The 14,533-nt window shown below is 38.7% G+C and overlaps 1 protein-coding gene and 1 non-coding gene across 2 annotated transcripts in view; one reads left to right on the top strand and one right to left on the bottom strand.

The window, feature by feature from the left end:
• The first annotated feature begins 104 nt into the window (after positions 1–104).
• Positions 105–14,533, top strand: part of SYNPO2 (synaptopodin 2) — a 200,431-nt gene continuing 186,002 nt past the window's right edge. Inside the window, exon 1 of the mRNA XM_088836152.1 lies at positions 105–242. Coding sequence (XP_088692278.1) covers positions 138–242 — 105 coding nt within the window. The 5' untranslated portion in view covers positions 105–137. The remainder of the gene's footprint in view (positions 243–14,533) is intronic.
• TRNAE-UUC (transfer RNA glutamic acid (anticodon UUC)) lies at positions 7,753–7,825 on the bottom strand. Its single transcript has one exon. It is a non-coding gene; the product is annotated as a tRNA-Glu (tRNA).

Raw genomic sequence — 14,533 nt, 5'->3', positions numbered from 1 at the left:
GGCGGCGGCGGCTGCAACGGAGGCTCTGCCAGCGCTGCCTACTCGGCGGGAGCTCGAGGCTGAGCACCGGGACCCAGCCGCATCCAGGCTCCGTCTGTCTTTTCAAGCTCTTCATGCTACGCGACTAAAAGAAGAAAATGGGCACGGGGGATTTTATCTGCATTTCCATGACCGGAGGGGCGCCCTGGGGCTTCCGACTGCAAGGTGGCAAGGAGCAGCAGCAGCCCTTACAAGTTGCTAAGGTAGGACCACCAAAGACGGGCTATCACATCTTGTTCCGGGCTGGGAAAGAAGGGATAAAAGCAACTTGTTGATGGTTTATTCGAGGTCTGATTCAGAGGTCTCTATATTGGTTTGATTTTGATGCTGACACTGAATTCTTCTTGGATGCGGGTTTTTTTTTTTTTCTTTTCTTCAGAAAAACTTTGGAGAGTAACATATAGCACATATGTAAGTAATCAGTCATTAATGGGGTGGGGGAAAGAGTGCTGTATTTTATCAGTTGAAGAAAAGCCTAGTTAATCAGCTGCTTCTCTGACAACCAGCAAGACACTTGGGAACGTTTCTTCTAGGCAGTCTTAGAATCCACAGTTGTTATTGTTTCATGTCCCTTTACTTGGCTCTGGCTGAGGAGAAATGCTCAGCTCAGTATAACCAATTGGCTCGGCTATTTTGGGGACTCATAAAGTATTGTTAATGACATTTATCATACAGTATCCATGAGAAGGCCAGCTTGGTGAAATAATTTTTTAAAATATAAAGATCTCATAAATTTATTTGAAAGAATATTCTTTTAAGGATTTGGCTAATAAATGCAAAATTCTAAGTACCCTGGTCCATCATGTGCGTTCATCTTGTTAAGTGCTCAAAATAAAATTCAGAGACACTGGAAATATATTGTAAATAACTTACAGGTTAACTTTGAAATGCATCTAATAATGATTTAAAATATTTTAGGTGTTTTTATTTCCATTAGAGTGCTTTCTTTCTTAGCTCAATATGCTTACCAGTTTGCTTGAGGGGATCCGGTATTCTCTAATTGTGATTCAGCTAAAACCAATTTAAAAATACATGAGAAAAAGCAGACTTTTACCCAATTTTAATACTAAATTGAAGTACCTAGGAAAGAACATGTTTGATTAATTTTCTATTTTACACTTAATTAAAGATGGATCTAGATCCTCATGAAATATATGGACCATAGGCCTTTGTAGTTATTCTTCTTTTCCTTTGGCTTTTATTTTTTTAATTTATGTTCACTGTGAAGAAAGGAGTTTCTTTGAAATTTTGTGCACCCAGGCTTCCTCGGAAAATGCTTTCAAAAATGTGATGGTGGAATCCTGCCACCTAGTGAAAATTTCAAACATCAAGGATGAAGCATAAAAAGGCAAATGAAAAGCAGACATTTTTAGAACTGAAAAGTTTCTCAGAGTTCCCCAGATCAACCTGCTAATTTTAGATAAGGAAAGAACCTTCAGAGGCTAAGTAACCTGCTTCAGGTCTTTGGTCCTAGGTTTGGAACTGGCAGAGTGATTAAAAGGTACAAAGGTTGTTGGTTTCATTGGTTTTTTTCTAGGAGTCAATGGTAGGCAACATCAGACAAAATATTAATGCCTAATTCTGCATATGTAGAATTCATGAGCCTGAGGTGGATTTGTCCCGAGTCTAGAATAGCAGTTGGCCGGCTCCTGTCACTGAGATTTGGGTTCTAATTCCAGCTCTGATCTAACATGCAGCCAGTCCTGAGACAGATCACTCTTCCTGACTCATTTGGGGTGTGTGTGTGTGTGTGTGTGTAGAAGAAGAAAGAGACGAAGATTTTGAGTGGGGTGGAAAAGAAGAGAAGTATGTTGGAAACTGGACTCTACCATTAGTGAGGTTCTATTTGTTCGAATTCTCTACAGCCCTATTAGTGTTCAATTTTAGAATTATTTGCCAACCAGTTAAAATGTGGGGACAGAAGTGGCTAGAAGCTGTGATTCTTGGTTGCTCTTTCATAACCAAACCTACAAAATAGAATGGGTTTTCCTCAGTTCTTGTGCTTATTTCAAAGTGGCACCACTGAGTGGTGATTTTTTGAAGAACTGAAGCAAATTGCTCATGAAGTGTGCTTTCGAGGTGTTTCTCTGCTGATAGCTCTCTATTATCAGGATTCAGAGAGGCTGTTAGTTTGAATAAGGATCAAAAAATTCATTCCTGCACTCCCCAAAGTCTTTTTTTCTCAAATATCTAGGAAATATATTTTTAGTTTTAAAAAGATCATTATAAGAAAGCATCAGGATATTTGCTTTAATGTTTTTAGTTTGTGTTACTATAAAGTTACTGATTTAAAATATTATGAAAGCACCTGGATGTTTGCCTTAACTGTTGTGTGTGTGTGTGTAAAAGAGAGAGATAATCTATAATTTTTTTCCACATGTAAAAAGTGACAAGAGAGCCTTCTAAAGAAGACATAATTTTAAAATTGCTATAGCAATGCCCACTTTTCTTGGTCTGATTTTATACTTAATTAAAACTTATTATATTTATTACTAGCATTATTTGCCCTAGAAAAGCCTTGGAACAAAGTGCTTGTCACTCTCTATGTTATCAAGGCCATGGCCTCAGTGGGATCACTGTTTTTCATTCAAAATATGAAATCAACTTGATTCTAGTAAAGGTCTCTCTCTCATTGAGATCAAGGTAATGTGTATGTTGCTTGATTTTCTCCTTTTCCAAGGGATGGTGAAAACTTATTAGAACCAAGTTACCTCCAAGTAGGAGGATGTGGAGGAAGGAGATAGAAAGGCTAAGGAGGGGATGATTGCTGGCAACCAAAATGCTCAGTTTTGAAGAACATGCAAAGGAATAATTTGGGAATTGAAGAGAATATTTTCAAAGAAAAGAAAATTTCAGACAGTGCTTAAATCATGCCTTTTAAAATGGGTATGCCACAAAGAAGCTCTGTAGATAACAAATTTTTGGTGCATTGTAAATACTTAGTATTTAGATTTTCAATAATTCTATATAGAATGAAAATTTAGCAAGCTGAAATAGCAAAAGAAAAACTAGTCTAATATTATTAAGAATGATCAGAAATTTAATAGCTTTATAATTCCCAGTAAATATCCTCCTAGTGACATGTTTAGTCATTTTTGAAAGATATTCAAATGTTTTTAGTATTTGGCTGGCTGGCTGTACTGTAGGTGAACCCCAACTTTCAAAGATCACTATAGAAATATTAACGATAGAATTTTTCATTGATATTGAAACTCAAGGCCATAAAATTCTGTTTTGTTTTCAAGATAAATTGAATTTCTAAAAGGCCCAAAGAATCAGTAACATTGTCCAGGTTTATAAATGTGTGTATATCTTTTAATTTATGTTCTAAATACATGTGATGGGAAGCAAACATTTCTAATACACTGTAGTAAGACAGTACTCTTGCAAGGTATATTTCTAAGAGATACCCACAGAAAAAAATTTATACAGCATAATTACAACATAAAACCCCACTGTGTGTGTGCAGATGTCCTTATAAAAAGTCTGTTAGCACTTTTACTTTACAAAACTCAATTTTTTGGAACATATACTTACATGGCATGTCTCTGGACATACTCTTGGAAAATCACTTCAGAATATTGCCACATAAAGAAAGAAGGAGAAGTTTTTGTTTTGCAGACAAATCTTATGAACCATTTAGAAGTAACTCACATTTTGAAAATAAAGAACAAAAAATGTTTAGACTGTTTATTCTTCATGAGTTTTAATGTTTAGAAATGGAAGCTTTCTTCAAAAGTATAGACCACTATGGTACTTATTAAAATGAATTCTAATTCAGAGTTTCAAATAACTATTAAATTTTAGATGACAAATTACAACCATCCATTTTATGAGGTTGAGTTGGAGTTAATGATTCTTATCTATTATTGTATATCTTTTTAAATGTCTGAATATAAAGTATTTAGGCAAAGCACATTCAAATACATAATTCATATCCCTTAGTGCCATCAGTGAGATATCAAAATGCTTCAAATAGAATAAATTCAAGAAACACAGTGATTTCTAAAGGGAAAAATAGGAAATATTTGATGTTTGAAGATGTACCTTTTGGGATAAATCTTCCTTACTACATATGGAAAGCTAGGGATATCTTTATTAGTAAATATGACTGATCACTGAATTTTTATTGCTGTTTTGAGTACTTTCAAGAAATTTAAAAAAATATCTATACTTATAGAAATTCATGCACTCTAGCTAGATCTATTAAGCAGATGTTACATAAAATTTTTATTTTGGACTTGCATGTTTTAAGACAGATCACTGTTGAAAGACAATGAGATAAAATAATGACCGTGACTGTGCATGAACTTTGCCGTTATCTAGACAGAGTCCATATGGAGCTCACATTTATCCTGTGCCAGGAACTGTTCCAGGTGCATCCTTGCTAGGATGTCTTCTTTGTCATTGCAGCTGGTGGCCTGCCTAGTGCCTGCATGAACGGTGGGATGGCGGTAGGGAGAGGCAGGTAGGGAGGAAGATGGAGCAGAGAGTGGGGAGGGAAAAGGAGAGAGAAGAAGAGACAGCGAGAATGCATGGACACGTAGGAGCTCTCACTCCTCTGGATGAATTCTTCCGTTTCCCCTGGATGAATGACTGCCACAGGGAGGCGTTGGTGGGACTTGAGCCATCTTGCTTGGCCCACCTAGAAAGGCCAAACTCTCAGCCAGGGCCTGCAGGAGCAGGCTGGCACCTTGAGGATCTACTTGGGCCTTGGAAGGGACAGAGAAGTGTTGGGCAGGAGCCCTCTTTCTTCTGTTAGGGAACTGTGCAGGGTGAAACCCTCCTGGCTCCTGGAGGAAACCACACAAGTGTCCCAGCATTTGGACACCAGCTGCAGAAAGGACAGTGATGGCCACTCGACATTAACCAAAGAAGTACAAACACCAACAAAGAGAAATGCTGCATTGTTCACTTGTGAATAAATAGATCTACCTTCCCCTCCTGCTTCAGTCTTCCCTCCTACCTTCAACCTGGGAGGAGTAGGAGGGAGCTGGTAAAGAGCAGACAACACTCCCTGCCCCTTGCCAAGCCCTGGAGCCAGGAGCCAGCTACCGTGCTTAGGGAGAGAGCTTAGAGATAAATGTTAGATCAAAGCTGTATTTGGACTAGACTGTTTTAATAACCAAAAGCCACCAAAAAGGCATGGGATCTGACCAAAGAATTATTAAGGGAGGGATTTGGCTTTTTGGTAGTTGAAAACACTTACTGGAAGAAATAAAATAGTTTCATGTTTATAACCGAATGAAAGACACTCCTCAAAAACATCAATTCCGTAACTCAGGTTCAGTCACACGTACTTGATGTATGTTAGCTTGGAAACTCATCACAAATTGGGACTTCCCTGGCAGTCCAGTTGTTAAAGAACAGTCTATTATTTAGTAATGCTGAAAATTGCGGTGACTTCAATACAGAATTGTATCAAATAGAATGTCACCTATCTAAGATTTGATCTTTAAAAACATTTGTAATGATTTCTTCTTTTGTTGGGCCTGATGACAAGGATTACAGGAAATGCACCTCTGAGCTAACGTGCAACGAGAGACAAGACTGGAAAGGGAACTGGCTCACTTGTAAATAAACCTGAAAAATATATGGCCACCAATGTTTATTGTGTCTGTTCTAACAGATTCATGAAGAAACCAAATGCCATGAGGTTTTTGTAAAAGGAAACGGAGAATGCATGCGTCATCTTCATTAAACAATCTGAAAGAGTAAACAACTTCATGAAGTTAAAAGCTCATCTGAGAAACAGAAATAACATTAGATCTTTGGGGGATATTTCATTGTTTGACCACCTCAATGAGAACATATTTATAGTATTGAATTACCTTAGGCACTTTATTTTTCTGAATTATTTACCATTCTTTTCTTATTATTAAAAAGCAGAGATGGCCACATTGTCAACAAACTGTGTCTTCAAAGTCTTTGTGAACTCCATTGGCATGTGGCAGATGGAGCCATAGTAGATGCAGTTTAGTGTTACGATGGTCTGGCTGTAGTTATCCTTAACTGGTATATAAATATGGCGTGTTTCAGATAAAGTACTAAAAAATGTGGTGGATTTACATTTGAAACATTATAAACGCAAGATGTGTTATTTGATTATGTAACAAATAGATTTCCTATCCGTTGGGTTTTGGTTTTCATAATCTTACTCACCCAAGACTAGCTTTTCCACTTTGGAAGTAGTGTAGGTACTACAATGATAAAACAGTGTAGTGGATGAATTTTCCAGAACTGAACTACGCACTTGTGTTCTATCTCATTCCACTTAGTCTATAAAGTGTAGTTGCTCAGTCTAAAGTGTGAGTCGCTCAGTTGTGTCTGACTCTTATTGACCCCATGGACTGCAGCCTGCCAGCCTCCTTACTCCCTGGAATTTTCTAGGCAAGAATACTGGAGTGGGTTGCCATTGCCTTCTCCAGGGATCTTCCTGACCCAGGGATTGAACCCGGGTTCTCCCAAATTGCAGGCAAGTTCTTTACTGTCTGAGTCACCAGGGAAGCCCAAGAATACTGGAGTGGGTAGCCTATCCCTTCTCCAGGGGATCTTCCTGACCCAGGAATCAAACCAGAGTCTCCTACTTTGCAGGTGGATTCTTTACCAGCAGAGCTACCAGGGAAGCCCCATGCTTCCTTTATCAAAACTTAGATGGCTTGAATTTCATCTTTTTAAGATGCATTATTTTTTTCCAGAAGAAATCTATAATGGTCAGAGTATCATTTTCCTCCAAACATCTTATTGCCTTAACAGTACCTTCTGGAGATAATTTCAAGAAACTCATATTGATACTTATGGGTTGCTGGGCACTTCTTTAATCACCTTTTAAATATAACGAGAGAATTCAGTGAGGTTACCCCATTTAAGATCCCATTTCAGAGGCAGAAAGTAGTTAAGCGACATCCTCAGGTCTCATAAGTAGTAGAGCCAGCCTGGGTTCACCCAGTTTGGTTCCAGGGTATGTCTTCTAAGCTTCTACACATGATACTTTTGGGTTCAGTGTAGCTTGAACAGCTGGTTAAGACAAAATGAAGGACCTAAACAGACCACGATTGAAATGATCACTCAGTTGCCAGGTAGTCAAGAAAAGATTGGGTTAGAAGGTAGGTATACTTATAAGATGGAGAAGGCAATGGCAAGCCACTCCAGTACTCTTGCCTAGAAAATCCCATGGATGGAGGAGCCTGGTGGCCTGCAGTCTGTGGGGTCGCTAAGGGTCGGACACGACTGAGCGACTTCACTTTCACTTTTCACTTTCACACATTGGAGAAGGAAATGGCAACCCACTTCAGTGTTCTTGCCTGGAGAATCCCAGGGATGGGGGAGCCTGGTGGGCTTCCGTCTATGGGGTCACACAGAGTCGGACACGACTGAAGTGACTTAGCAGCAGTAGCAGTAGCAGCAGCAAACAGACCACAGTGGAAAGATTGTTGTGGTCCCATAAACCAAACATACTTCTTCTGTTCTGACATTAAGTATATTATAATTTAAATTAGTGTCAGATCATTTTATTTTTAGCTTTTATTTCTGGAACAAATAATTTAGGAAATGAAATAGAAATAGACCAGAAACTTTCATAATTCTGCCTTCTGAAGAACAGATTAAAATTTTTTATTTTATTCTGATCAGATTTCCCATGTCTTCTTGACAAATACGACTTGCTACTTTATTTTTGTTTTTGGCTGCACCAAGCAGCTTGTGGAATCTTAGTTCCCCGACCAGGGATTGAACCTGGGAACATGGCAGTGAAAGCACCAAGTCCTAACCACTGGACCATCAGGGAATTCCCACGCTACTTTATTTTGAAGCAAAAAATTTCTAGCAGTAAGACCATGCTTGAGAATTTTACCATGTAGTTCAGGACACATTGAGGTGGGAACTTAGTTCTGACTTTCCCTCCTCCGTGGCTCACTCACTTCCTGCTCCATATGTGACTATTCCCGCTCCTTCAGCTCAGGCCCTCTCCAGCTGTTTCTTAGATAACTAGCTGGGCCTTTTAACTGTCTCTCTGCTTAGGGTTTCACATTCTTCAGGTTCATGCGATAGTGAGCTGCCAGAGAGACTTCTCTAAATCACCTGCTATACCACTGCTTAAAATCCTTCAAAGTCTTCCCATCATAGTCATCAAAATAACCATAACATTAAAAAAAAAACCTTCTGTAGATTTAAATGCTTTATGTATGATATCATTCACAATAGCCTTAACTATCCTTTTTTTAAAAAACAGATGAGAAAACTGAACCTTAGAGAAGTCAGGTGAGTAACTTAAGGGGTAGAGCAGGGTCAGGCACCCAGGATGGAGGCCAGTGAGATCCCAAAGCACAGGCTCCAAATGGCCGCCGGACTCTGTGTCACTGCACTTGTTTATAGACACCAGTGTGTGTCAAGGGTGAGTTCTTATAAAATCAGGCATGTTGATGATATCCTGCACCTCTTTTGCACTTCTTTTCATTTTGCTTTTCTCTTCAGTTTAACTCACCTAAAAATAATGCACTGAATGAATTTTATGTGAGGCATTTCATGAACCTCTCCAAGAATTTTGTCTTTGTTAATCCCTGTTAAAGCTGGTACTTCATCACTGGCCTTACTTATACTTTTTTCCCATAAAACACTGATTTTTTTTTTTTTAATTAAAGAACTCGTTTATTTTGAGAACTTATCTCCAGTATTTTTCCTTACTGGCTTTCCAAAGGAGTAGTTAATCTATTTCAGTATTGAAACAGAATCAAGAAAATAGTCCAGGACATTCCAGAAACATGTTCTTTTATCTAACTTTACAGCAAAACTCCTCCAACGTATAGTTTGTTCTAATATTATTTCTACCAATTTCCTAGTTCTTTTTTCTTTACATCTTCAACAATATTTGCTGATAAAAAATACATCTTGGTTTGTTGCCCATATTGTATTGTTTTTAACAATTTTTAAATCCACCATGAGGAGCTTTCTAAACATTATGGTTTGGTTTAATTCTGTCATGTTTTAAATTGAGTACTGCCTGACTTCAGTCATTGTTGAAAAAACAAATTTGGGAGTTTTTGATGCTTAGTTGTTATATATCTTCTTAGTCCTGACTACTTCACACTAATACTAACTAATATCATAGAGCACAATAAGACAAAGCTCCTCTCTAATAACAGTGGATATAAATCCATATTCTAAATAGTGTTCTTAGTAATTCTGAATATTTTACCTACCTGTCACATATGATTAAATAGTAATTGTGTTTAATCTCACTCCATGGCTGATGAAGAGTTTCTGAAGGAGTATGCTGCTGCTGCTGCTGCTAAGTCGCTTCAGTCTTGTCCGACTCTGTGTGACCCCATAGACGGAAGCCCACCAGGCTCCCCCGTCCCTGGGATTCTCCAGGCAAGAGCACTGGAGTGGGTTGCCATTTCCTTCTCCACTGAAGGAGTATAGAGGAGGGTAAACTCTTTTTCTCTTGTGCCTGAAATGTAAGTGTTATTTTAATCAATAGTTGCCTTTCAGGAATATTTTAAAACTTGCGTCATTTTGTGAGAGTTAAAACTATTGATAGATAATAACATGGAAATTCATTTAATCAAGCACCATAAAACATAACATACTGCAAAAGAAGGAATGTATGAGGAAGCCTCTTTCCCCTCTGCCATGCTTGGAGGTGAACCTATTCAGTGGGGTCACCTCAAGTACTGTATGGAATTCCTAACCGTCTGGACCAGATGGACACAGGGTACTGAGGTCAATCCATGACGGCAAAGAATCTGCCTGCAATGCAGGAGGCTCAGGTTTGAACCCTGGGTCAGGAAGATCCCCTGGAGAAGGGAATGGCAACCCACTCAGGTATTCTTGCCTGGAGAATTCCATGGACAGAGGAGCCTGGCCAGTGGTAGTTCATGGAGTTGCAAAGTTGGACACTAATGAGCGAGTAACATTTTCACTTTCAAACATTAGAGCTCCTTTTCATTTTGTAGTTGAAAATAAATGTACATGGAAGTTCTAGTTGGCTTGGCAGACATGTGGGAGGGAGCCTTCCAGGCACAGGGCACTGCGAGGGCAAGGCTGTAGGACTGACGCACGCCTGGCACGATCAAGGAGCTGTGAAGATGCCAGCTGCCGCTGACACCATTTCCATGAGAGACTGCTGTAAGAAGTCCAGCCTCTCACAGTGATAAACGTGAAAAACTCTCTCTCCTGGGAATGCCGACCATGTGGGTATTTGCCCATCTTTAAATGATTAACACACTGGTCCCAGAGAAAAACTCTAAGCGATCATCTTCCTATTTCCTTTTCATCCATTTCAGTTTTTTATAATGTGGAAGCCTACTGGCCATTCTTTAGAAAACTTTATTTAAATGAATAATTACTACCGCCTCTTATGTAGATGTTTGGTTAAACATTTTATTAATCTTTTCCTTCCTCTGAAATTGATTCTCCCAGTGAGTTAAGAAGAATTTAAGAAGTGTTAAAGAGAATTTGATGTATAGATCCTATTTATTTTGACATCAATGTCAGACCTAGAGCAGATAGTTTTACTATATTTTCTAATTTATCTTAATTTCATTTCTTCCTCAAAAAAGAGATGATTCTATTTAGATGTTATTTGGCAACTGACCCACTGAAAAGATGAAAGCATTTTAATGCTGGCTACCACTTACTCTATAGCTTTAAACAGATTTTTCTGATCCTGTTTCCTCATCTGTAAAATGGCATACTATGTAATGGAATTGCTGTTTTTACAGAAAAAAAAAAGTCACCAGTTTTACAGGTAAGGCATCTGAAAGCCAAACAGTTAATAATATGTCTTGTGATAATTTTGAAAGGTTCTATGTTAAGATCATATTTGATACATAGTAATCATGCAGTAAAGGAGTCTGTCATTGTTATTATAATTCTAATTAGAGGAGGAAGTAACTGTCTTCTGGGCTTCCCTAGTGCCTCAGTGGTAAAGAATCCACCTGCGATGCAGGAGACCTGGATTCCATCCCTGGAGAAGGAGATGGCAACCCGTGTCAGTATTCTTGCCTAGGAAATCTCTAGGACAGAGGAGCCTGGCGGGCTATAGTCTGTGGGGTCACAAAGAGTCAGATGCGACTTAGCACCTAAACAACAACAGTCTTCTACACAAATTTATTTTTTTCAGAAATTAAGAAAAGCAGTCCAATCCCTTTTCTCCAGATACCTAATGAAAGTTAAGAGCACAGAAGCTGAATAAACTATTTGTGATGATTATTTTACCCAGGGAAATTTTTCAGTTTTAATAAAATGCAATATTTCACAAAATGTGTGCAGCTATCAGTTATGAATCAAGATTTCTTTCTTATGTAGTTTACTCAGCTTGAGGCAGCAAATCCTTAAGTTATATGTTTTACAAGGCCAAATAAAATGATTATCCCACTTAAAAATAGTACACTTTTTTTTGTTGGACTATAGTTGATTTACAATGTTGTGTTAATTTCTCCTGAGTACAGATTTTTAAAAGGAAAATACCTCAAGCCGTGAAGAATTAGTCACTTATAGTGCTGTTGAGCTCTGTTTAGAGTAAGTCAGCTTTCAATCATTTTCGTCTCTGTGCCTCGGTTTTCTCTTTTATCAAATGGGGATAGTGTTAGCTCTAAGGATTGTTTTCAGGGTTAGAAATCGCATGTGCAAATTACTTAACACACAGGAAACATTCAAGTGTTTTAAAAAGTTACTACTGCCACCCCTGTGGTTATCCCAGTTTCATTGAACCAACCTTTATAAAACTGAAGGGTTATCTGCTGTCTTCCACGCAATGCTTTTTGAGATCCGGATCTCAGTGTCCTGAGAAGGGGCTTCTGCAGTCCGCGGGGTCTCTCCCCGTGAGATGGCATGTAATGGTTTCAGAATGTGGCCTTGCGCTCCCTGAGTAAGCCACTGCCCTTTCACTGGAAGCAGCATATGGAAGCCATCATGAAGGGAAGGAATCATTTCAAGTGCTTTGAAAATATAAAAGAAAAATAAATTGTTCCCTAGTAAGTAAATATAGGACGCTGGTCTCTGAATAGTTAGGAAAACTCTGTGCCAGGGCCTTTGGGGGACGGCTAATGAGCCTTTCAATCCCTCCCCAGCCTCCACCTCCACAGCCCTTGTCGGCTAAATTAGAAGATGTTATTACTATAGAAGGCTGCTTTTTCTAAGTAAATGATAATAGTTAAACTCTTGGTGTTTTTAGCTTTTGAAACAGTGGAGAGTTATTTTCATCCGTCAAGATGAAGCTAAAATAAAAAATAGTTTGTGAAAAGGTTAGGCGTTGGGAGTCAGATACTGCCGTAACAGTCACCTTTATTTTTCTTTCTTTCATGAAAAGCATAACATTTTCCACTGGATGGTGCTCGGTATGACTGATATTAGGTTGAATTGTGTAAATATTATATTACATGTATTGGCTGCTGCAGAGAGTCAAAATGCAGTGATCCATTTTCAGGGCTCCAATCTCTTGGCCGCCTGCCTGCCAGATGGGGAAATGTTGATCGGAACAGTTTCATCCTGAGGCAGAGCTGCAATCTGAGAGAGGAAGCTCGTCGTTGTCTGCTTCCTCCGAGCCAAAATGGCCATGCGGCTTCATGTTGAGTGAGTTACCAAGGCTTCCTTCAGCTGCAGGCGCTGGGCAGGAATTCAATTAAGGACCCCACTATGACAGTTATTCCATTCTGTTCTTCATTACCGTCAGCTACTCTTACCCTCAGCTTCTTTTTCTTATTTGAGAAGGAAAATTCCTCCTTCTCTGTCCTCACGGCCTCCATTCTCTTCTCATTCTTTATCTAGCTCTTTTTATGCCTCTCTTTCCCCCGTAATTCCTAAGCAAATTAAGACACCGAATCTGATATTTCCTATCTGCACAAGAAAAAGGAATAATATCGTGTGTGTGTGTGTGAAAGAGACTGAGAGAGAGCACAAAACAGAAAGCTGTATATAAGTCTCTCTTCCCTAATTGATTTTCATGAAAAGGTGACAACATGCTGGATTTTTCGATTCAGGGCTGAACTAGTATGAACTAGTACGGAGAATTACTTTCCAGGAGTGTGCTTCCACGGTCCAGTCCTTCACTCCAAGAAACTCCTTTTCAAGGTTTTAGGCCCTTTGCTTCCTATCATTGTCTCTGGTCTGCGCAGCTTGCTTCTTCCTGGGAGGCGGTCCTCATTTTCTCCTGAACATGACATGTTTATTCTCCCAGGTCTCTGTGACTTTGACCTTGATCTTTTCTGCAATGGAAAGTTTCTCTGTATTTATTTCTCCCAGTCCATAAAAGGTATGCGATAAAGACTATTATTTTTTAACCTGATTAATAAAGATTCTCCTTTCTCATTTAGCAAGGGGTAAAATCACTTTCAGTCGAAAACAAGGACATATTGTTTGAGGAAGTTCATGAGTTTTGTCAGAAGCTTTAAGGATAAATGTTTTGAACGATAAAGGTAAATGAATTGAAGTTCATAATCTGTATCAAAGGCAAGTGGGAGCCAGGAGACGATTCTGCTGCAGGATTAAAGAGGGTAAAGGCAGAAGGGGTCTGTGGTGGCAGGGTAGCACAGCATGAAACAAGGGCACTCTTCCTTTAGAAGTACTGACATTACTGTCAAACCACAGCTCTTACTCAGACCCCAGGGTCCTGGAGCCGAGGTAGCAAAGGGTGGCTTCAGATCACAGTATGCCTTCTTATTTTGTACTTAACAAGCAAATATTACTATTCCTATAGAGCTAATGGCTGTGATAAAGAGGCCTGTTGCTCATTGGTATCTCTGGTTTAAAAATTTGCATTTTCCATGCTTATACTGTCACCTTTCCTCTTTGAAGGCAGGAGCCTAGCTCTTGTATCTCCTAAAACAGGGCTCTTTAATGTGGATAATGTACATATATGTGTAACTAGGGATTTAAATCAGCCATGTATGTACTGAAAAGTTGTTGAATAAATGGATGAATGAGTAGATGTGTATCTTCTATTTTGTAGTGTGAAGTAGAAGCTACTGGAAAGTCTGATTTTGCTGAAACTTTATCTGGTGTTTTTTTAAATGAGCAGTTTGTTTAAAGAGTGATTATAAGAGTGATATATATGCTTTGTAAGTGTGTGTGTTCCTATTGATTTGATATTATCTAGTAACCAGATGCTAGTTTAAGAGGTTCGGTGAAAAGATCATTGACTGAACTGGAAATCAGGAGACCTGAATTTTAGGCATTGGTCTAATTTGAGTTTAGTCTGCTGCCTCAACTAAAACTATCTGACTCCCCATTTCTCTACTTATAAAGGGAAAGATTTATTGATAGAACACATGAAGTGCCTTATAGCTAGAGTCTACTTTAAATCAAGAAGATAATAGATGAAAGAAAACACCCATGAATGGTCATATTTCCTCTGTTAACGTGAAAAAATGAAGTAGTGTTTTCTGCAAAAAGGCAATTCTTTATACGGCATGTCTATGGGACTTTTAGCCTAATTTTACCAAATCATAATTTGTAGGATATATGTGTTATAAAGAAATAAGCAAAAATCCAAATG

This window comes from Moschus berezovskii, chromosome 5 (assembly GCF_049115385.1).
Source record: "Moschus berezovskii isolate FMDL1 chromosome 5, NW_MosBer_1.0, whole genome shotgun sequence".
Classification (NCBI taxonomy): Eukaryota; Metazoa; Chordata; class Mammalia; order Artiodactyla; family Moschidae; genus Moschus; species Moschus berezovskii.
Note: the sequence above shows the minus strand (reverse complement) of the source record. Positions and strands in the feature narration are given on the sequence as shown.